The sequence below is a fragment of the Podarcis vaucheri genome, assembly GCF_965113315.1.
Source record: "Podarcis vaucheri genome assembly, chromosome: 10".
NCBI classification, from domain to species: domain Eukaryota; kingdom Metazoa; phylum Chordata; class Lepidosauria; order Squamata; family Lacertidae; genus Podarcis; species Podarcis vaucheri.
The window spans coordinates 60479103-60502273 of record NC_138748.1 but is presented as its reverse complement, the minus strand read 5'-3'; the positions used below and the strand labels follow the sequence as shown (position 1 = coordinate 60502273).

At 38.8% G+C, this 23171-nt stretch overlaps 1 protein-coding gene and 1 long non-coding RNA gene across 24 annotated transcripts in view; one reads left to right on the top strand and one right to left on the bottom strand.

The window, feature by feature from the left end:
• PLEKHA5 (pleckstrin homology domain containing A5) overlaps positions 1–23171 on the bottom strand; it is a 174392-nt gene that overhangs the window by 87114 nt on the left and 64107 nt on the right. The window contains exon 1 of one of the 23 annotated variants that reach the window (XM_082238758.1): positions 14658–14805. The exons of 21 other annotated variants lie outside the window; for them this stretch is intronic. Coding sequence is in view for 1 of the 2 variants with exons in the window: in XM_082238753.1 (XP_082094879.1) it covers positions 2200–2219 (20 nt within the window). In the remaining variant the exon portion in view is untranslated. Of the gene's footprint in view, positions 1–2199; positions 2328–14657; positions 14806–23171 lie in introns of those variants that run through there. One more of the 23 variants, XM_082238753.1, reaches the window with a different exon arrangement.
• LOC309541534 lies at positions 5061–8510 on the top strand. The gene is made up of 2 exons (XR_014223803.1): positions 5061–5154; positions 8014–8510. It is a non-coding gene; the product is annotated as an uncharacterized lncRNA (long non-coding RNA).

Genomic DNA, 23171 nt, shown 5'->3' with positions numbered 1-23171 from the left:
TAGAAATTTGGGGAACCACCTTACATGAGTGGAAGTGCCTTACAAGGGAGCTCTAGAACCAAGTCAACTATTTATCCCCTTTCCAAAACCAACCACCATGGCTCCCAAGCTGCTACAGAATTGCCCTTGTCCCTACAGAAACATTTCATCATCCATAGGAGCTAAGCATCACAAAGACCTGACCATCCTATGGAAAACGTTTGCATTAGAAGCCTTACTGGGCTAGGCTAAAACAATCCATATATTCAAGTATAATACTAAGCATGAAGCAAGGCATTCCAAGAAGCCAAAGAAAGTGCTCTGGTCAACAAATGACTTAATCACAATGTATTTTAAAAATAAATAAATTACAGAATTTCATGAAGTTCCCGCTACAGAAGAACTTTCAGTATTCTGGGTGGTATTCAAAAAATCTTAGTCTGAAGAGACCCATTTAAGTCCGCTCTTCGAGTTTACAGTACCAAAAACAAAAACAAAAAAGTGTTATTGTACCAAATAGCAACTTAGGTCTTGGTGGGCTTTGGAGAGATCTCCTTGATTACAGTATAGTCTTGTATGTTATCTGTATTGTGTGACAATGTGTTTTCCTTCCATTCATGATAGCCTGAATGCTCTTAATTGTGAATAATACAAAGATAGTCAAGGTGTTTGTAACAGTTCTTGTTTATTACATACTGCAAAATGAAGTAAAAGCATTTTTAGAAAATAATGACTCTATTCTAGCTTTGAGAGCAAAGAGCTGCTTGGTACAAAAATAGACTAAATCAATCCATCTGAATTCCAGGCACAGCCTCTCCCCTGCCAGAAATAGATATCTATCATTTGCTGAGATTAGGGGCTTTACACTACAGGAACCCCAGAAAAGTTGGATTAGATAGGCTTAATATTATATATATCCATGAAGTCCTAACATCCTTATTGTAATAAATTCCAGGATTCACTAGAGGTGATATCTATTTATATGTTCATAAATAATTGTAGAACTTTATCTGCACAAAAACCAGATTTGACATGGTAGGATTTTGAATGAACAACTGCTCTGGTGATTATAATTAAAACTACCTCTCTCACAAAGATTTTTCTCACTAGTAAAAAACGCAATGTTCCTGATCTTTTCAGTGATGCTAGGGAGGGAAGAGAGCAGTTTATAAATGGAACGCAAGTTCATACATGCAATTCTGATCTTTAATGCCCACAAATCAGACCATTGTGTGGGCATTTCTCATTCAAACGTGCATATTCAATTTCCATGAGCAGTATTTTTCTTGCATCACAACCTCTAGATAGGTAAAAAAAAAAGTTATTTAATATTAATGATTACTATGCTAATTGCTTCAGGCAAGTGATAAAACACTAGCACTGCAGCTCAAAAACTAAGCTTAAAATTTTAGAAAGGGATTCTAAACACATGCACAATTTTAAAAATAAGTAAGAGAGAGAAACCAAAGCCTCTCTAGACGTTGTAAAAATAAACAAGCATCTGTTATGGATGACATAAGCTCCTCACAGTTAGATGGATAGGGGCTGATGCAAGATCTTCTGAAAAGTCTTAACATCCCCAACTTCCACAGTTGTATTGATTCTATGCCTTCACTTAGAACAAATATCATTTTCTTCACTACTTAAATGGAGGAAGATATGCCCTGCTTTTCAAGTAACATTCACAGAATCAATTCCAACAACAGCTTCACAATGCATATTGCCAAAACAGAATTCCCTGCCTTTTCCATGTGAATTCTTCAATGCAGAACAGCAGCCATGAACTGGACAATCTACAGAAAATGTTGCAAGTCCCCATTAATAATTTCTATGGAACTTGTGAGTGTTTTATCACTTTTCTCTTCCTCAACCTATAAACAGGACAAAGAAAGGAATCTGACGAGTTTGTTTTCTAAACTTGCTTATGTCTAAGCTATTTCAAAATTTTATTTATTTATTTTACATGCAGCATGCAATTTATTCTCCAGCTTGCAATATTTTTAACAACCACACAGCTGTGTTTTTTTAAAATAAAATCTTTCCTGTTATGCACAATTAATGATAATGGAAATTAGATGAGTAAAGCTAACCAAAAAAAACAAACCCACATGCTCTTTCTCCAGATGTGAAGCAAATGTACTTTAACTGTGCATGTTTAAAAGTGGCTTAGTTTACCAAAAGAAATTATCCACTTGTAAAAGAAAATACACAATCACTTACCAGCCTTCAGAGAAATTCATTCTTCACCAAAGCCTCAATGCAAACAGCACTTGGAAAAATACGAGGCACAACCCTTTTGTCTTGAAGCTGCTCCCCAATGAGCTGTGCACAGCCCTGCCACCAAGAAAAAGCATCCTGGCTCTGAGAGTTGCTAGCTAGAAAACCGATACAAGAGTGATGTCACACTGCTTCTGAAAAATTACTGAACCTCAGAATCATCAGCACTGTTCTCTCAAGTTGTGTAACAAGAGGCATTCTGAACACGAGAACACACACACACACACACACACACACACTTCACCCAAGACAAACATTCCCCATTTCCTTTTCCCAGCAAAGGCCCCAATTACATTTAGCTTAGACCCCATGAAACATCTATTCTAAACAGCAGATTAGTTTATTTTATTCACCCTCATATGGTTGGATTTTAGCTGTAAGATCACTTAGAGAAAGTGGTGTTTTGGTATCCATGAATTAAAGCATCCCCACAGTGATTCAGGTCTTATGCTTTGCTCCTTACAAACATGCTATTCCTTGCTTGCTTGGGGAAAATGAGAAACTGATTCCTGATCTCTTAATGCTTATTTCCTCCTCAAAAAGCTAAGCACTTAACACTTAAATTTAGCAAGTTAGTAAATCTCCCAATACTATATTTGCTCTCACATCAGCACTTCTGATCAGCTCAGTTTTTAATGGATTACATCCAATATACTTCCAACAGATCTGTTTTTATAGTCTGTTCTTAAAATTTGCTTCTGAAGAACAGGCACGTATAATCACAACTTTTACAGGTGACCAAGATTTAAAAGGGATAAAGAATGAAAAACCATCTCACCCCTATGACGACAGAATAGTATATTTGTCAAGCAACTTTGACTAAACAACATTTGTCCCAAGTGTTTATGTTATTGCAAAAGAAAAGAAAAAACTTCATTTCCACGACTGCTGGCAGTTCACCCTGCTTTACTGTTTTGAAGACAGAATTTCCATTGTGCAAGGAAAGAAATATGCATTCTTATCAACATGTTCTAGCCTTTGTAAGCCTATTTTGTTACTTTCAAGGAACGGCAGAAACACACTGGGGAAGAAAAGCTTTTGTAACAAAAGAAATGGCAAGCGACAAGAAGCACAAATGAGACCGTGCTGTCTATAAACATGAACACAAACACACTTACACACCCTCACATAATGAAAGCCTCAATCAGGACTGGAGCAGAAGACAACCGGCTTCTTTACCAGTTAAGGGATCATGGGCAAGTTGAAATATGATGTGCTCTCTCCTGTGTCTGGTGCAAATTTTCCCAGCTAAGGAGTACATTGGCACAAGCCTTGGCATAAGAAGAGCCCCACTGGATGAGGCCAATGGCCCATCTAGTTCAGCATCCTGTTCCCACCATGGCCAACCAGATGCCTGTGGGAAACCCATAAGCAGGACCCAAGCACAAAACCACTTGCCCTCCCTGCAGTTTCCAGCAACTGGTACCCAGAAGCAATGCTGCTGCCAACTGGCCATGGCTAATGCCTTACCAGTGTTTGATCTTAAGCAGAATTTGAAACTAGCTTGGGACAAGGAACATTATGTCAGCACTGGTCCTTTAAATCCATCACCACAAAACAAAAAGATAGAAAGCACAGAATCAGGCCAGGGCAGCATTTCTCAAAATTTATTAAAGCACAACTTGATTTACTAGCACAGTGGTTCTCAAAGGGTGTGGCGTGCCACACAGTTGCGTCAGGAGAGGATGGTAAGTGTGGTGGGAAGATTCAATGACAATCAAATAAACATTTAAACATTTCAATACAGTATCAAAATATACATGAGATTACCTGGCAAAAGCAAGCTCACATCTCTCATTGAGTTTGCATACATACTTAAGGTATAGATGTAAGAGGCTCATTTATAATTATACGTTCTTAGGTAGCTGCATTGTATTATACTCTTAGTCTGTCCCAAATTATTTTTATTTAATTTATAGCCAGGCCATAGTGTCTTGCTGCTCACACACAAGTACTTTCTTGTGACACTGTAAATAATAACAAAATTATTATGGCATAAGCTTTTGAGGACTCAAATGCAAGCCATATTCATTAGATGCATGAAGTGAAAACTTGGCAGGTATAAAAAAGGGGGGTATTAAGGTGAGAGTTGAATGCAATGAGATGCAGAAATTACAGTCAGTGATAATTAGAGCTTCAATGTATGTCACCTTTACACTTTTGCAATAACAGACAGGTGATAATTTACTCAGCACCGTGGAGATGATTCTGCTAATACTTGTTAGTAGGGCAGGGAACCATTTGCAAGAAACAGTCAGTTACTGGCTACAGAACAATTATTGTGTGCACAAGCACTCAACTGTTATAAACAGCAAATTGCAACACAACACACATTTTTGTCATTCATCAACAACATTACTACATAGTTACTACAACATTACTACATTACTACTACATTACTATTGCAAATAATACATGGTGTGTCTAATTATGATCCACGTATGTGGAGTTGGGGCAGAATTCAGGCAATGGAAGTGTCTTGGCAGCAGCGCTTGCTGTTTGAGTTCTCCCCTCAACAAATCCAAACACACCATCATTGCTGCAGGCAGCAGTAATAATTAAATGCAGCAGCTGTAGGTTCCCCCTCCTTCTAAGGCTGGCAGTATTATTAGTGAGAGCAACCAGCAGAGCATAGGCTGGGATCACTTTCAGTTGGCAGAACAGCCCAGCTATGCCATCTGCCAACGTTGCAGGAAGCAGCTGAGCCCGGAGGTGGGGGGCAGCCTCATCATGTACCTGTGCAGGCAGCACCAGTCCCTCCTCCTTTAGGAAGAGGTGGAGTCAGAGAAGGAAGGGAAGAGGCATGCAATGGAGAGCAAGAAGTCCTTCTCCCACTCTCAAGCTCCCTCCATCACTGAAGCAGCTTAGCTAGGCAACTCAAAAGGATTTGGGGATGAGGTAAGTATAGCTCCATCAGATGAACATTTCCAGTGTGTGCTCTTCAAATCAAAACACTTTGCTTGTTGTTCTATATGCAATACCAGTTAGGGGCACCTACCTAATGTCACAAAATCTGTGCCTACAAACACAACTACAGGAGAATAGAGCATCCCTTTAAGTCTGCCCCTCCCTCAAATCAATTTAAAGGGGCTTGACACAAAACCCCTAGGACTTAGTTGTCTGAAATTTGGTATCTTAACACAGGGCACCTCTCACACATTTTCCACACCAGTTCCCACAAGTGTTTCCTTTAAAAAAAAACCTCACTAGGAAGATTTAAGCCCCCCCTTTTTTTTACCCACCTCAAAGCTGTAAAGGCTGCCCTTTCAGGCAAAGAGAGCTAAATTTCACTGGTAATCTGTGGTAAACAAAAGAGGGGGCGGGGAGAAAACCCTCAAATGCACACTTCATGAAAGGAAAAGAGGTTAGGAATGAACAGTGAGGCCAGTGGCAACAATAAAAGGTGGCTGAACTCCTGCCAGAGCCCTCTGCAGCGGGGCTTCCAGGAGAAAGGGAAGGGAAGTGAGAATCACTATAAGATTACATGAAATCACATGAGAGGCCCTGAAAGTCAGTACTGTATAGAGGAAGAAAGAAGATTGTTACAAGTAACCAGAAGTCTTAAGCAAGGAATGCAGAGAATATCTCCAGCGCTGCTTGGAGCTAGAGGCAGGAAGTTGAAACGGAAGTCACTTCCACGAGCACCTAAGGAAGCAACAAGTTCCTCCCTCGAGCCAATGAGCAGAGCTAATTGCACCTGAGTCCAAGAGGCCAGCATAGGAGATTAGGTTTTTAAACAATAATGCCAACAACAGCTATGCCAGCAACAGCAAAACATTCACTACTTTTAGTTCCACACACCCTAAAGGCTTGGATGTGAGGGGGAGAGAGGGAGACCCTTTTTCAGAACCATTAGCATCTTCTGCTCCCTCTGGTGGTGAAAATATTTCATCTCTTGCCAGGTTTCAGGAAATAATGCAATCCAATTAATGTATTTTGTTATTCGACAGTTACAGTCCTTAGAAGTGATTACAGAACAAAAAAACTATTCTGAGAATCTTGAAGAAGCAAAGTTTGATCATACATGCTTTCCTCCAACAATCAGCCCACTATGTCAATGGAACTAATCACATGTGGATGGATTGAGTTGAACTTGGCTAGAACAATTTTGACAAAAAAAGAAAACTGTCCCAAGAATTTTGCAGAATTGTCAGAAAATTTTGAGAAGTAAATTTAGGCATATTATATGATTACTTCAAAACACACTGCAAGAGGAGTAAAATGCGAATAAAAATAAAGTTCTTGTACACCAATGTAGAAACACCAAAGAGATTTGTAAGATTCTTAGAATCATAGAATTGTTGAGTTGGAAGGAACTCACCCCGAGGGTCATCTAGTCCAACTGCCTGAAATGCAGAGATCTGAACACACAGTCTTCCATCCAATTTGAAACTATATTGGACCATGCATAGCTTTGCAAATGTGCTAGCAGTTTTATTCACTGCAGAATCCCTTATAGTCATAATAATTGAGCGTGGTGGTAGAAACACTCTAGGTAGAAGCATTAAGAAGATGGCAGCTGGTGTGCTTATAATGTGCTGGGGTAAAAGTTAGTGTTATGGTAAAAATATTGCTCAAGTTGTAAACAGCAAAAATAGGCTTCAAGATAATTTCATTGCATTAGATGTGGATTTGGTGGGACAGAATAAGCAGCTTGATGAAAAAACAGATTCATCCACTTGGTTGTAATACAAGTCCCATCAATTAAAACAAGACAGAATTCACATAGAATCTTAAAATTAACTTTTCTGCAAGATGGCCTATCACATGCCTCATGCTTGGAACCAGCAGATACATTCGTGTGCCCCCCCCAAAAAAAAAAATTGCAGTGATGCCTCTGGTTACAAACTTAACAGTAGCAGCCAGGAGCAAATAGACTGCAGCAGAATCTAACCTATTATAGTGGTACCTCTGGTTAAGAACTTAATTCGTTTCAGAGGTCCGTTCTTAACCTGAAACAGTTCTTAACCTGAGGTACCACTTTAGCTAATGGGGCCTCCTGATGCCGCTGCCGTGCAATTTCTGTTCTCATCCTGCGGCAAAGTTCTTAACCCAAGGCACTACTTCCGGGTTAGCGAAGTCTGTAACCCGAGGTGTTTGTAACCCGAGGTACCACTGTATTCATAATAAAAACTGTACTTTCCTACACAAGCACTGTGTACTGCCAAGTAGGACTTAGCCAACTTTGAGGCTATCATCAGCTCTTTAATACCCAAGAATAGGACTCCATTGGGAATTGTTACCGAAGTAAGGGGAAATGCATTCTGGAAAATCCAAAGATCATTTTTAAAGGATGATAACATGTCCTAGGGCTATTTAAAGCTACAGGTAAAATATGGAATGTGATGCTCCTCAAAGCATTTTGAAAATTCAACATAGGTTTGCCATAGAAGCAACCTACTCCCAAAGCTCTCTGCAGAACCTTGAATCGAATTTTCCTTCCAACATAAAAGCATAGGGAAAACGTCCTGTCCTTTCACTCCCGCGCTTTCTCCTCACTCTAGTTCCAATCCATCACAGAGGCACAATATTAAGTAACAGACAAAAACAGCAAAGGAGCAGGTGCCAAGTAACACAAACGTCAGTACCAGCTCTGAAGGGAAAAGTCCTTGTCAACTGGCAACTTGAAGAGTGAGTGAAGGATTGATGAAGAGCATTTTTTTGACATTCTCAGCCAAACTGTGCAAAAAGCTCTCCTAATGGAGTGGGATGACAGTCAGCTTTGACCTGTTTTTTATTTTTTATTTTTACTTATAGATTTCACCACTCTTTTTGCTTCCTCGCTTTTTACTGATGGGAGAAGAATGTACTTGCATATACTTAAGACAGAGGGCTTCGGTTCACCGCCACACCAGTACCTGGTATGGCCAGGTACAAGGCCATACCAGGATGAATGTATGAAATGGGGTTTCAACCACTAAACTGGGGACTGGAATAAAGACACACAGGACAATCACAAAAGGGAATTTCAAGAATAGTATGGTATGTACTGTGCTGAATTCTGTGAACACCTGGAGGCCCTCAGTAGAATAAAACATAATTTGTGTAAAAATATTTAATGGGTTGCTTCTAAGTATTGATCTCACACTCTTAGCACTTGTTTCTGTGCTTTCACAGCAGTTGTATTTTATTCTGCTGAGGACCTCTTTCAACCAGGGATTCCTTGAGTTTAATTCATTGCAATCCATAGTTAATTGGTTTGTGATAAGATACTGTAACATTTTACGTGATACCAATAAAGATGGATACATTTATGATTTGTATTTCTCTTTTGTGCAACAGAGCTTTATACTGTAGATCAGGGGTCCTCAAACTTTTTCAGTAGGGGACCGGTCCACTGTCCCTCAGACCTTGTGTGGGGCCGGACTATATTTGGAGCGGGGGGGGGGGAGAATGAACGAGGGATGATGAGCAGCATGCAAAGGGGCTGTGGAGAAGGGCTACTTTAAATGGCGGCCATTCGAGAGGGGCAGTCAGCCAACTGCAGCTCCTGTGTCTTGCAAGTGGCAGGGGCTGGCGGCGGCAGGGGGACAATGAGCGGCATGCGAAAGGGCTCTGGAGAGGGGCTGGCACCAACAAAGTCCAACCCCCTTCCTCCTCTAGGCAAGATGGGGAGAAGCTAGGAGGAGGAAGGTAGGGAGGAGGTGGCGCCGCCACCGCTGTGTGAGGGAGAAGGAGGGAAAGAACGTATGCACTGGTGATCCACGTGGTGATTCTTGGACCGTCCGTGGGCCAGATTTAGAAGGCAATTGGGCCTGATCCGTCCCACAGACCTTAGTTTGCTGACCCATGCTGTAGACAAACATATTATTTGGAGCTCATTACTGCTTTTGTATTTTTGTAATTGTGTCTATCCCTCATCTTCACCCCTTTTGACTAATTGTTGATCATGAAAATGGTTACAAAAGATGTAGCAGCCAGGCTGCAACTTCAAAGCTGAATATTCCAATCTAAGTGCCAACAAAGCATGTTCTAGAACTGTAAAAGAAAGTCCACAGAGCATCTGCTATGAGAACATTCCAACTCGATCTATGGTGGACCTTCTGATTTAATTCAGTGGAGCTGCAATATAAGCTTATTTAGATTTACAGCACAGATACCCATTAAAAGGACAAAGTAATAGCTGGTAGCAGAAGAAGCTTATCTTCTAAGTGGACTAGCCTCTATTTGCAATCTGCCGATTTCAATAAATGTTTCGGTTCAGTTGGGAAGAACACAGGCATTTGTTCTCAATGCTGAAGATAATTTTTTTTCCTAATCGTAACAACACATGCTGACATTTGAAGAGAAATAAGAATATTACTTCTTAAAAACAGTCATGTTCAAGAATTAGGATACCATTAGAGACTCCAGCTCTCTCTCCATCACCACTAGCAGTCTTCCCAGCTGCCTTATCAAAGGGATGTATAATTTGTTTGGTTCTGCCAAATAAACTGTCAAGTGTGCTTTAATCTCTTTGCTTAATATTCTGAACAGCTTCTCTCTGTGATGGAGGTAAACAAAGTGGTACCAGAGTATCCCCTGCTTTCACAAATGAAAGAAAATCAGAAGCATGCATGAAGTGCTCCTTTTTCAGTTTTTGAAGAGGGACACAAGGCTCTTTGCTCTTTTGCTCATGTGTGCAAGGCTCCAATATGGGTCACATCTATACTGCTCTTTCCAACCACAGCTGGAAACAGACACTCCTAGCCATTGAAGCCACCTGTGCCTCAAGTGACAATGCTGAATCTATGAGTAATCTCAAGGTACAAAAACCTTCTCCTTCCAAGGCAGTGAAACCCCATCCACAATAGGCTGTCTTCCTACCTCTGGGACTTATAAAACATTAACACCTCTGCCTTCAAAGGATCCAGCAACTCCCATGTTACTGGCCTCCCATAACTACTCTCTGGAAATGGCACTCCAGGTAGGAGCAGAACCACAGTGCGCCCCCAACTTCAACTTCCTTGAGACTCTCCAGAATAATACCATGGTCAAAAGCCACTGAAACATCAAGAAGAACGAGCAAGGTCACTCTCCCCCATCTCATGCCCCTCTTCTTTCTGTGTATTTTGAATGTGCATCAATACCCGCACCATAATTTAATACTCATTTCCCTCAGATTTTTCCAAAGTGCTGTGCTTTGCAATATAATTTTACATCATGGTTTTCCCCTGGATAACATCTTTTGCTGGCAGTATCTTTTGTTGTGCAACTGAGAGTCTATTCACTTCACACCAACTTTATATGTGGGTATCAAAATCATTAAGAGTTCTCCCACAATAGAAATATAAAATGAGGAGAGTACAAGTACAAAGGGAACATTTCTATGCCTAGTAGTTGAAACAATTGAGTCAAATTTCCCTCCATCATATTGGGTCAACCATTCAGCTGACAGCCAATCAAGCCACGTGCATGATGGAATGCAATTACACCTGAGTTTCATCATCACCTACTTGAACCTGCCTTGATTGGGAGAATTTGCAGTAGCAGCCAGAAGCAAATAGGCTGCAGCAGAATCTAACGTATTACAGTGGTACCTCTGGTTAAGAACTGGTTAAGACCTCTAGTTCCGGAGGTCTGTTCTTAACCTGAAAATGTTCTAAACCTGAGGTACCACTTTAGCTAATGGGGCCTCCCGCTGCCGCCGCTCGATTTCTGTTCTCATCCTGGGGCAAAGTTCTTAACCCGAGGTACTATTTCTGGGTTAGCGGAGTCTGTAACCTGAAGCGTCCGTAACCTGAAGCATCTGTAACCTGAGGTATCACTGTACAATATTTGCTATTACGATAAAAATCCTGGAATCAGATTTCTTTTTCTGTGCTTCTTCCCAACCTGAGCCTTACTGAGATAAGACCAATTAAAATCAATACCAATACCAATCCAGGAAGCCTACTCTGCACCATGGGAGTTGTAAAACAGCTATTTTTATAAACTGAGCATTCGGGCAGAAAGCAGATAATTGCACAATTGGCCAGGTGCATTACGAAGGGGTTTTCTTACTTCCTTTGAAGCATTTAAGTATTTGCCACTGCCAAAAGCAAGATATCTGATTTGATGAATAAATGGGTTGATTCAGAATGACATTTCTTATCTTGCTAATCTAGACACAGTCAGTTTAATTGCACTCCATCATTACGTTTTCTACTGATAGTGTCCTCAGTACAACAGTGAACAGAGAAAATACCTTGCCCAAGGAACACAGCACAATTCCAGTGGAAGCAAAAGACATTTTCATTGTGATTTATATTAATATACTTAACATATTCCAACTATTGATATCCAGATAATGTGATTCCTAGAATCAACATACAGGATTATTTCAACAAGAATTCATGTGTTATGCTTAAGCATCATACGTTTAGTCTAATCAATCCATTTACAGGGTGGCATACTACCATGTGCATATCTATCAAACCCATGTATTTCATGAGTGATGGAAATTTCTATGTGCTTTAAAAATACACACTCCTGGTGGTCTTTTTCTTCTCAATGCATCTAGCTTTTCCCTAGTAGCAGTGAGTTTATACTGAGCTTCTCAGTACTGTATCAGCTATACTGTATACACTTTAAAGGCCCCAAAGAAAATACGACCCTTTGGCATATTAGAGACCTGTTTTAGCATCTTCCACAAATCTACTCTGGTACCTAATTTCTCCCCTTTCTGTACACTACAACAGTAAGCAGCATATTAAGGTAAGGAGTAAAAGACTTTTATACCAGTAAGCAGTTATGCTTTTGGAATTATTCTTTTTATTCTTATGAAATCTTTTTGGAAACTGCATTCAGGCTTCTCCTCTGAATACTCTGGAGTAGATTGGAAGGGTTCAGGAGCTGCAGGGGAAGTCCTGTCTCATCTGCTGGTGCTACGCTGGACCTCATTCATAATAACTAAAGCCTATGTTATGGCATAACAGATTATCTTGAATGCTGTAAGAACACAGACACAAGCAATTCTTAGGGGGGGGGGACTTGGTAAACATAATACAAATTCAGGGAATATTTGATTGGGAGCGAAGAGAAGAACCAATATTACACTACAGTATTACCTTATATTAGGCCTTCCCCCTCCAACCACAATTCCTACAAGATGCCAGCATTGTAGAAAAATGCCTACTTCAGGTATGCCAGGTCTGCCAGGATTGATTCTTGTTTCTTATCAGACCCCTGTGATGTTTCACAACCTATCTTTGGAAATCCCCCTTGGTTTTGAAAGTAGCTTGTCATATGGCAAGGAGGGCTGCTGTTCAAAAGGAAGTACTGTCTAATTTGCTTGACAGCAGCTCTCCAAGGTCTGCCAGGTCTCTCCCAGGAACCATATTCTCTGAAATCTTTTTAGCTACCAAGGGATGAACCTGGGACCTTCTGCATGTAAAACGTGTTATCCACAGTGAAACTTTGTGTGTTTATTTCTTATTGCTCAAAATGAAAAACTGTCACCGTTAGTCATGTCCTCAGATCCATAGGCAGTATGAAACCCTAGCCTTGTGTAGCACAGATTTCAAACACCCTATAAACACATATTGTTCCAGATTTGTGTATTCTTGCTAGCCTTGCTAGTTTTACTACTGAACAAAAATCAGCAAGCCTCTCTTCACAGAATATATCTATTCATAACATCCTTCAACCCCTGCAGAGAGAGCTCTACATTAATCAGCAAGCAGCAGCGTGTGTGTTTCATATAGGTATTCGCACTGGAGAGCATGCTGTGTATGATACAATAAAAAAAATCAAATTGCTTGCAAAAGCATACATGATGAGCTTTCTAGAGTGAGCATTAGCCTCTTAAAAGGTACTCAAGTTTACCTCGTGTATTTTTACATGAAAGCATTCTGAACACTGGGCTATAAAATGTGTTAAATTTCCAAATATTAGTTATTATGCTGATGTAATTTGTAACGTGTGAGTTTTCCAACATGAAACCAAGTCTAAAAATGGCATCACAGGTGTGGAAACAATCCTCTAGATTTTCACATTTTCTGAATAAGCTGAATACATAACTGTTTATAGAGGAATTACTCAAAGAAATAGAGATAGATGTGGGCTTAGTCTTAGTGACTACTGTCTTGGCAAATCTTCTGTTATTGAAATTACTTTAAACACTGTGAGCCTTCATAAAAACATGTGACCAACACAATAATGAACAATAGCACCATTTTTATAACTTGGTATGTACATGGTACCTACATTTATAGTACCCATTTACATCATTTACTGCTTGCATGACAAGAATTTAAAATGAATTGAAAGATGGAATCCCCGCCTTTGCCTGAAAGCAATCTGTTTTGTACCTAGTCCTTCCTCTCCTTTTTAAAACCTCTACAAAGTGCCTAGCTATCATCCCCAAATAAGATACAATGTTCAACTAGTGAGCCAAAATGCTTACATGCATGCAATCTTTTTAGGTATACTTGTGTATGTTCACGGATCATTTTGCATCAGGCAACAGGTACCTGCCCTTAAAATTACAAGGTAACCATTCTTAAATCAGTTTATAATCTGATTGTTTAAAAAGAATTTTATTTTCAACAGTATCTATTTGATCAGTAGGCACAAACTCCATGGTTCACCTTTAGCATTTTTATGTTTAAGTTAAACAGACAAGTCACTTCTGCAAAATGCAAAGCAGAATATAGAATCTTGAACAGCTGAGGGAATAATATGGCTATGAAAAATAATTAGACATGTTTAACAAAATGCTTGTCAAATAAATTATACTCATTTCAAAAGGTTACTCGAATCATTCAGTACAAATAGATGCAACATTAACTACCATTAATTTTACTTCATGTAAGTATATCCACACATACCTCCCACTGCACACAAACAATTTCTTAAAGTTTACTAAAATAAATTGCCTTCTGTTTCATATAGTGCATAATATCAAGATTAAACAAATATATTAAAGTATAACAGAACTGTTTTTTCTAGGAACTATACAAACAATGAATGCTATACGATTCACTCTGTAACTGTTTTGAAAACATTGATCATCATGCCTTCGAAGAGCCTCAAAAGGCAAAGAAACAGATTTAAACTACAACCAATACAGAACATGAAGAAATTTACACATCTGAAAGATATTACTAGGACAATTAAGCATATGCAGCCCATAGAAGGGAAAATAAACCTCATGTCAGTTTTTCATTCCTGCTATAGAATGGTCCCACTTCCTTGAAATCTTTTTTGTAAAGGGCATGCTACTTTACTTCACTCCACTGGTAATGGTCACACACAACAATTAAATGATATTCTTGCTACTGCCAATATAGAAGCTCAGTTTAGATGACAATAATAATTTGTTGTTATTCAACTGCGTAAAGAAATAAAGAGTATTTCTAGGGCTAGACTTGGAAGCAAAATAAAGCTATATTCCTGTGTTAGACACAAGGGAGAGGAAAACGTAGCCCATATTAACTCACCTAGAACAGCTTGTTGTTGAAATTGTGCTCTTGCTAAATTCAGGCTTATCTCCCAACTTAAGTCTCCAGTTCTGCTAATAAATCATGTACTCGCAAACATAACAGTGACAAAAGGACATGCTGTGCTCTTTTCCTTCTCACTTTGATGACTGTTTCACTGACGGAGCTCTGAGAGGCTGCAATCTCAGAGTAAATATTCAATATGAGCATGCTCTGTATCCACTTTGAAAAAACAGTCTGATGCTAGGCATCTCTGTGTGTGATGGCCTACTTTCAAAGCAACACAGGGCTGTAAATCAAATCTTTAAAAAAATCACTAACTGCAATAAGCAAATCAGAACCACCATGAAGTATTGATTTTCTCCTCTCTCATGACCTCTCTATCCCCCTAGAATTAATTGGACCATGTGTGCAAGAGGCTATTTGCAACACTTGGCTGTAACATATACCCAGACTTCAATACTATTTTTTTGATAGATGAGAATAACACTTAACTGGATCACCATTTGACCCTCAAATCTTAGCAGAATATTCTTTCAACTGTAATTTTTGCACCCGAAGGTTCATGTTAGTATTCGTAAATCTAATCCACTTTAGTCTGGTACTATCTAGCATCCTTAGTTTGTTCTGTACACTGGTCTGTACCCCAGAATAATATGCTGTTTCGCAATATACTTAGAAAAGACCACACTCTAACACTGCACTTTGGAATTATACTATTCGTCACAGTTTAAGTGACTTACAGATAGCTGGCAGGCCATGGAAAAACAGCAAACCAACTAAGATTTTTATTTAAGTTGTTTCAACACTGCACTTAAGTACTGCCATGGCTACTTAAGTTGTTTCTGTTTAAATCCAGTGAAACCAGATTTCACTGTTTTACTATCATTTCAAATAAAAAATAAATCCAATATAAAACAGATTCATTCCTCATCAAATGAGATAGGCAGTTCTCACTCACCTTTTCTGAACTCTTCCCACTAGGTCTGGGAAATGGAGTTTGACTGTACTTTATTAGATGTCTAAGCTTCTCCAGTCAGTCAGTGAGATTCAATGCAACTTTAGCACAAGCAGTTTGAGAGATGACGTTGTGTAAGTGGTAGCACACAAGCTTAATAAGAGTATTTTGTATCGGTTGTTAATACTCTAATAGCAGCAGTAGTTGCACTAGAGATTGTTCAACATCTTTGCAAGCGCAATATACCCTCTGGATTTGGCAGTTGCACTACACTAAAACCAAGGCTCCTGCCAGCAGAATTACTGCTGAAATGAGTGAACTGCCACAACTGAATATCACCTATTGCTAACAGTTGGTATATCATCTGAAACTGAACATTCCAATTATCGATCGACTTTTGTTGTTCAAACTAGGAGAAGCTTCAAAAGAGCCAAATTAGCAAGAGAAGAACAAAGGTAACGTTATGGTATTTACAAATTAAGGATGTGATAATGGGAAATACAAGGAATAAAAGTGCAAAGAATATGACATAAAACTTGATTAATCTAAGTAGTCAGAAATTTGATTCTTGTAAACTCTTTTCTCAAATATGTACCGTATAACATCTTATTAGAGAGGACAAAAGATAATGAAGATGCTACTTTACTATAATAAGAAAGGGGGGAAATATCTGCAAAAGAACATACTAATAAAAAAATATGCCTGCTGGTTAGGTGCAATAATATATTTCACAAAATAATAATTTTAACATCCTTGTTACATAAAGAGATGTGAAGCTGCACACCTTCCAGTTCACTTACGTAAGTTTCATGGGTCTTCATACTCCTTCCCTCCATATTCTGGGCTACTACATGCATACTTTGCATGCTCCCCTCCCAACTCCCACAGTGAGTTGCCAGGAGGAGCAGCTGCCATTGAATCTTGGAGGGCAAAAGAACACCAGCTCACAGATAGCATCCATAGCATTGCTATGGAGACTGAGCACAAACTTCATCTCCCTCCTTCACCCCCTGCCAGAGCGATGGAGGAATGCAAGAAAACAGGGAGCTAAATCTATTCCCATCCACCAAAACATAGCACAGCTAGATCCTGATTTTCTTTCCATTCTTCTCCTAAGAGATTGTTTTGATGAGGGACGGGAGTGAGAAAACAAGCAGCAGAAGCATATCTCTCCAAATGGAACCCTACAATACAAAGCTCTATTCTCAATAGACCATTTCTCTCCCATTCCTGCTTTGAAGATGGAGAGGGTACCTGCAGGAACAGTCCTCATCAATTGCCCTTTCCTGCTCCCAACTTAGAACAGGAGTGGAGTCTAGAGCCGCTGTCATACAGAGCACCAAATCTGGGGGATGAGGAAGAGTGGAGTGCTCCTGGCAGCCATGAGGTTTTGGTTGGCAATCAAGGTCAGACAAAATTTGTGTAACTTCACTTAAAAATATGTGGTACCCTGTGTTAATGAGTAAACTACTAACAGCAGTTGAGATATGCATATAAATGTCTCTCTCTATAATATTACATATGGGTGGACAGGTGGGTGGGAACACATGTACAGACTTCAATGACTTCCAAGAATCCCTGGGCTCTTGGATTCAAAGTAGCTATAGAAAAAAACAAACCATTCCCTCTTGTCAATCTTTAATGAAAAGGTATTTAACTTCTTCATAAGACTATAGGCGTAGCATTACCTGCAAACAAGGTATCCTAGTTTCAAACAAATCATGGTTACTTGCAAAACAAACCACCTTCAAACAAATTAGCTTGTTTAGCAACTAACCACTGCTTGTTTTAATCAGAACTCCTGGTTCACAAGTGACACTAAAGTGAGATAATTCACAATGATGTAAACTTGGCAGAAACTCAGTTCAACATTTCACTTGAGATTGCTGAGACTTGTCTACATAGAGCTAAACAATGGTTTAGTATTACATGGGAACCAGTCCAGTGCTCATTAAAGACTTTCTTTCTTATTCTAGAGTCTAGACCAAAAGAGTTAAAGAAATCTCTGATAGTAGTTTCCCCTCTTCTTCCAGTATTTCCTTTACTCATGATCACAATCTCTTGAATAGGAATGTTTGTTTCCACCTGTATTGTTTTAAGCAGAGGAACAAGTCACACTTTTAAAAAGTAGCAGTTTTGAAAAAGATATAAACATTAAGGTAATTTAAATAATAATCTAGGCATCAACAAAATGCTTACTACCCAATGAGGCAATTTTCCAAAGTCATCCCTGGCATTTCCTTATAAACTTTTACAAAATGATAGATGGGATTTTTATTGCACCATCTTCTTCAAAACATCAAGCTATCAGTCAGTGTGCACTATAGTAAAATGCATCTTGAACAAACCAATTCAAGGACTCAGATAAGCACAACTAGAGTGGTGCAGAAATATTTATAGTAACACAGAGAAATGTAAGATCGTATCCCAATGAGGCCTGTATTTTACTTTTCTTATATCAATATACACAAAACATAGAACTAAGCAAGCAGAAGTTATTTTGAACAAACATTCTAATTAGCTATCAATCTGGAAAAGGAAAATCATGCCTGGGGGCGCTAATATTGACTTAATTTAGTAGCACAAATTTGATTGCTGAGTCTTTTTGTGAAGAATGAACTACCAAAATCAATCTGTTCTTAATAGTTTCATTCTAGGTGTCTAGCAAATTTGCCACAAAGAAAACAATGAAGATTACAACAATTCAATTTTCAATACTTTAGCATTAATCTCCAGTGGAATATCTTTCAATCAAGAAGTACCACAATAAAACTTTATTACGAGCTTTAATGAGATGTGGGTAACACTTGCTCAGTACAAAATTAGAAGGCAGAAGAGCAAATATTTTGGATGCTTGAGGTGGTGGTGTTTTTTTTTTAATCTAACAAGATCTGCCCTGTTTTCTAGGTAAGTGCATGCAATAATGCTTTTAGCAACAGCTCTCACACATTTCTTTTGATCAGTGTATGAAGCATTTGAAGAGCAAATATATTCTAACCTTAATATCAATGTGTCAAAATAAAACTAAATCATCTTACATAAATACAGAAGTATTTTTTAAACAGCCAAAAAAATAATAATGTATAGGCATAGTCTTTGGTTAATTTGCGAGCAGAACCACAAAACTGTTTTGCGGTTATCAGTTGTTCAAGTGACAGGTGTCAAAATACTGAATCATAGAAATGTAGAGCTGGAAGGGACTCTGAGGGTCATCTAGTCCAACTTCCTGCAATGCAATAATCTCAACACGTGGTTCCTTCATCCAAATTGACGCAGCCAGTCAGTCCCTTCTTCCTCCTGGTAGAAAAGCCAGCAGGAGCACCTTAAAGGGTGCGCGGCTCCTGTGGGCTTTTGCGGGAGATGGGGGAATTACCATAGCCGTGCGCAGTCTCTCCTCTTTAGCCTTGGCACAAGCCAAGACAGCCAGCAGGATGCACCCCGCTGGCTGTCTTGGCTTCTTTGCTCTTTGGAGCCGGGGGAGGGCGAACCTGGGCTTCCCCCGGCAGCCCCAAGAAGCTCTGGGCTGCTCTTTGGGGCGGGGGGGTGTGTGTAATTTTTTTTCTTGATTTCCCCCTCTAAAAACTAGGTGTGCCTTATGGTCTGGTGTGCCTTATGGTCTGGTGTGCCTTATGGTCTGGTGTGCCTTATGGAGCAAGAAATACGGTATATTTTGTGGTGATGACCCTAAACCAAGTTCCAAACCTAGATTTCCAAAACCCAATTTTAAAAACAATGATTTGGAGGCTGGCATATACCACAGTGTGCCCGATACTGGTCTGAAGCTATGGTTAGTAAAAACCAGAAACAAGGGAGCCTACCAGGCTATAGGATGTTCTTACATGGGCTCTGGGAGCCTCTCACGAGATCTCAAAGGCTCATCTGAATTCCCACAAGATCTTGTGAAAGCCTTGCTGAGCCCAGTAAGCAAGTCAGAGAGCTTAAAAGCTCATTCTGTACCAGGAAAATCCTGCACAAAAAGCGCTTTTAAGCTCTTCATTTCCTATGCATTTAATTTGTGTGACTTCCTCCAGCTGGCCTTCAAAGTTGAAGTTGAAATCACACTTGTTAAACAAGTGTAAGTTGTAAGTTACAAATGGCACACTCCTAGCTTTAGAATATTGTCAGTCAACAGGAGCATTTGCACAGCATAGTGCCACATATTAGAAAAGAAACAAAACCTGTGTATATGGTTTCTACAGAATAAAAAGTACTACCATTCATTACAAGTAATGGACCAAATGTAAACTGTTATCTCGTTTTACTACTTGCTCATGTACTATTATTTAACCAAAGTTCTCTCCCTGTCTTATTTAACAGCAACAGCAAAGTTGACCTGGATCTGGGAATTTTTTAAAGATGAAATCCAATAACCGTGTCTAATTTCAGGTTTCAAATTATCAGACAAAAATTATAGTCCAATTTTCAGCTGCGTTACTGCATCTTAAAAAGCCTATTAGTAATTTCACACAAAATACTGCATTTACCTGACTTTCGCACAAGTTGTCGGCAAGAAAGTTCTATGTAAACTAATCTTACATAAAGAATGCAAATACATTATGACCTAATTATGACTGGGAAATTATTCATATTTTATCAAGGAGCAGTAATCACCGCAACTACTCTTTGATCACAGTGCAATATTGTCAGGTATTTCACAAAATTAAGTACTTCTTTCATGTGTTATTTAAGTGAGAGAACAACCTATCTTCTCAAGTGGCACCATCTACTCACTAAGGGGAGGCATCTGCTTTATGAATGCAGGACATCAGCAATCAGGCACACATCCTGACCTCCTCTTAATGCCATACCAAACTTCACACAAAAGAGACACAGTCAAACAGGTTGGCTCTGTTCATGCAAGAGGGCTTTATAATTCTTGGGGATGGGAGGGAACACAGCACATTAATTTTGATTGCCTAATGCAGCCCAACAAATTTAAATGGCTCAAACACTGCTTATCTCCCATTCTGGCAGCTTCCTGTTCACAACCATGTAAATTTTCATTTTGCTTTTGGCTGTGGACAATTGCCTAGTTAATATAAATGTTTTAAGGCATTATAGTTTCTTTATAGTCCCCATGGGTTCCTATCTGGGCATTCCTGAATAACTGGGCTATTTCAATGTAAGTATTACTCAAAATATTAAATTAAAACATTAAACAAGCATATATCCTACTCCCACAAATTGTGTAGCATTTTACAAAACACTGGCAAGTATTCAGCCATTTCTGAACTGTCCTGTAGCCAACTGAACAGAGAACATTAGCTTTCTAAAACATTTATTGGAATCTACAACACTCGGATTTTAACCATTTGGAACTGCATGAAAATATGTTCTCGAATGTATAAAATTTTGCCAGCTCTATTGCAGTAATGTTGTGGAACTCTGTTGTAATATACAGTAATGTTACAGAAACATAGCCATTTCTTTGTGCCAGATCCAAGAATAATTAGAGCACATATATGGGTTGTTGTTTTTTAAGGGAATCTTTAATGAGTTAATGATGTCTCTTGAAAAAGGTGCTTTAAATCCACCACACACTATGGGAATCCACTGTGCATTCGACTGCAACTTTAGATTTGATTAACATAATCTACAATAGCTGCCCTCTTGTGTTTTAAAGTGAATCAAGCAGGTAATGGTGCATTAGTCAGGAAATACAGTGGTACCTCAGGTTAAGTACGGTACTTAATTCGTTCCAGAGGTCCGTTCTTAACCTGAAACTGTTCTTAACCTGAAGCACCACTTTAGCTAATAGGGCCTTCCCACTCCAGCTGCGCCGCCAGAGCACAATTTCTGTTCTCATCCTGAAGCAAAGTGCTTAACCCAAGGTACTATTTCTGGGTTAGCGAACCTGAAGTGTATGTAACCCAAGGTACCACTGTATTGCAAAGTATTTTATGTTTTGCTTTTCAACACCTATGCTTAAGAAAAATGCAGTTTTAACATCTAATATTTTAAATGGCAAACGACTCCCTGCAAGGCTGCAATTTGTACACCTTTACATGAGAAGGTGAGAAGAATGAGATTGCAAAAAGAGGGATGAGGATGAATGGAGTGCATTCATACCTTTTCAAGATACAACTGGAGTGAATGGACTCAAGCCTGTACCCAGTTATTTAGACTTATGCAGGTTCAATTACATCAAACGATAACAGAAGTTACTTAGGACCTTGCAAAATAAAATTATATATTTCTAAACCTCTTGCAAAATACCTGAACTGAGAAGTATCTGCAGCCACTATCATTGAAGACAGCAATATTTTTGCTGGATCAGCATGGAAGAAATGAATAAATGGAGGGATGGTACAAAAGGAAAGTGCAATGGATTTCCAAGAAATCCACATTCACTGTCTATCTGTGAGATCCCCCACCACAGGTATAACATTTAACAATGATTATTCCAGAAGAAAGTTAATGCAAACAATATTTTTTGACAGAAAAACATCATAGGTCATGTCCACAACATTAAAATTAGCCATTTTCTTCCTACAGAGGCACTTGCAGTCCAATATTGTCAGATCATCATTTCTGTTTAATCTGTATCAAGTTTAAATATAAATAAGGATGAAACAGTGAAATCTGCTATGATTAAATGGGCACCAGATGTTGGTCATAACATTATGATGGCTGACTGGGAACAGTTATGGACCACAGGTATGAAGTTTACGGCATGTAATGCCTTAAGAGAGAATTTAATGAAAATGATTTATAGGTGGTACATAACACCAGTCAAGCTTGCAAAAATCTACCATTTGCCTAATAATAAATGCTGGAAATGTAATGAGACCTTTGGTGGACATGCCCAAGGATTAAGAACTTCTGGGAGATGATTTATAATGAAATCAAAAAGGTATTTAAATATACCTTTCTAAAGAAACCAGAGGCCTTTCTCCTGGGCATGGTTGGCCAATTGGTGCCAAAGAAGGGTAGAACTTTCTTTATGTATGCTACAACAACAGCAAGAATACTCATTGCAAAGTACTGGAAGACACAAGATCTACCCACCTGGGAAGAATGGCAGATGAAGCTGATGGACTACATGGAGTTGGCGGAAATGACTGGCAGAATCCGAGACCAGGGAGAAGAGTCGGTGGAAGAAGATTGGAAAAAATTTAAAGTTTACTTACAGAAATATTGTAAAATTAATGAATGTTAGAAGGATGCTGGAATGAAGTTATATGGCCTTAGCAGAAATGTTATAAAGAATTAAGTAAAAATAGATTGTTAATGGGTCAAAGTGGAAATTTAAGGTTAGATTGTGTTAAGATAAATTATAGAACAAAAATTAAGAAAGATGGAAAGGATTTGCTGAAATAGCTAATTGAACAAGAATACAAAAAAGGGAGGTGTGAGGAGGTCGATGATACAAGTAAATGAAAGGTAGAGATATAGAGATATTGGATGTGTTTTTTAATGTTTTTGCTTTTCTTGTTGTTTTATTGTATTGTTTTCCCCCCCTTTATTTTTGATGTATTGTGAACTTTTTATTGTTTCTTTCTTCTTTTTTCTGTAACTATTAAACTTTTAATAAATATCTTTTTAAAAAAATATAT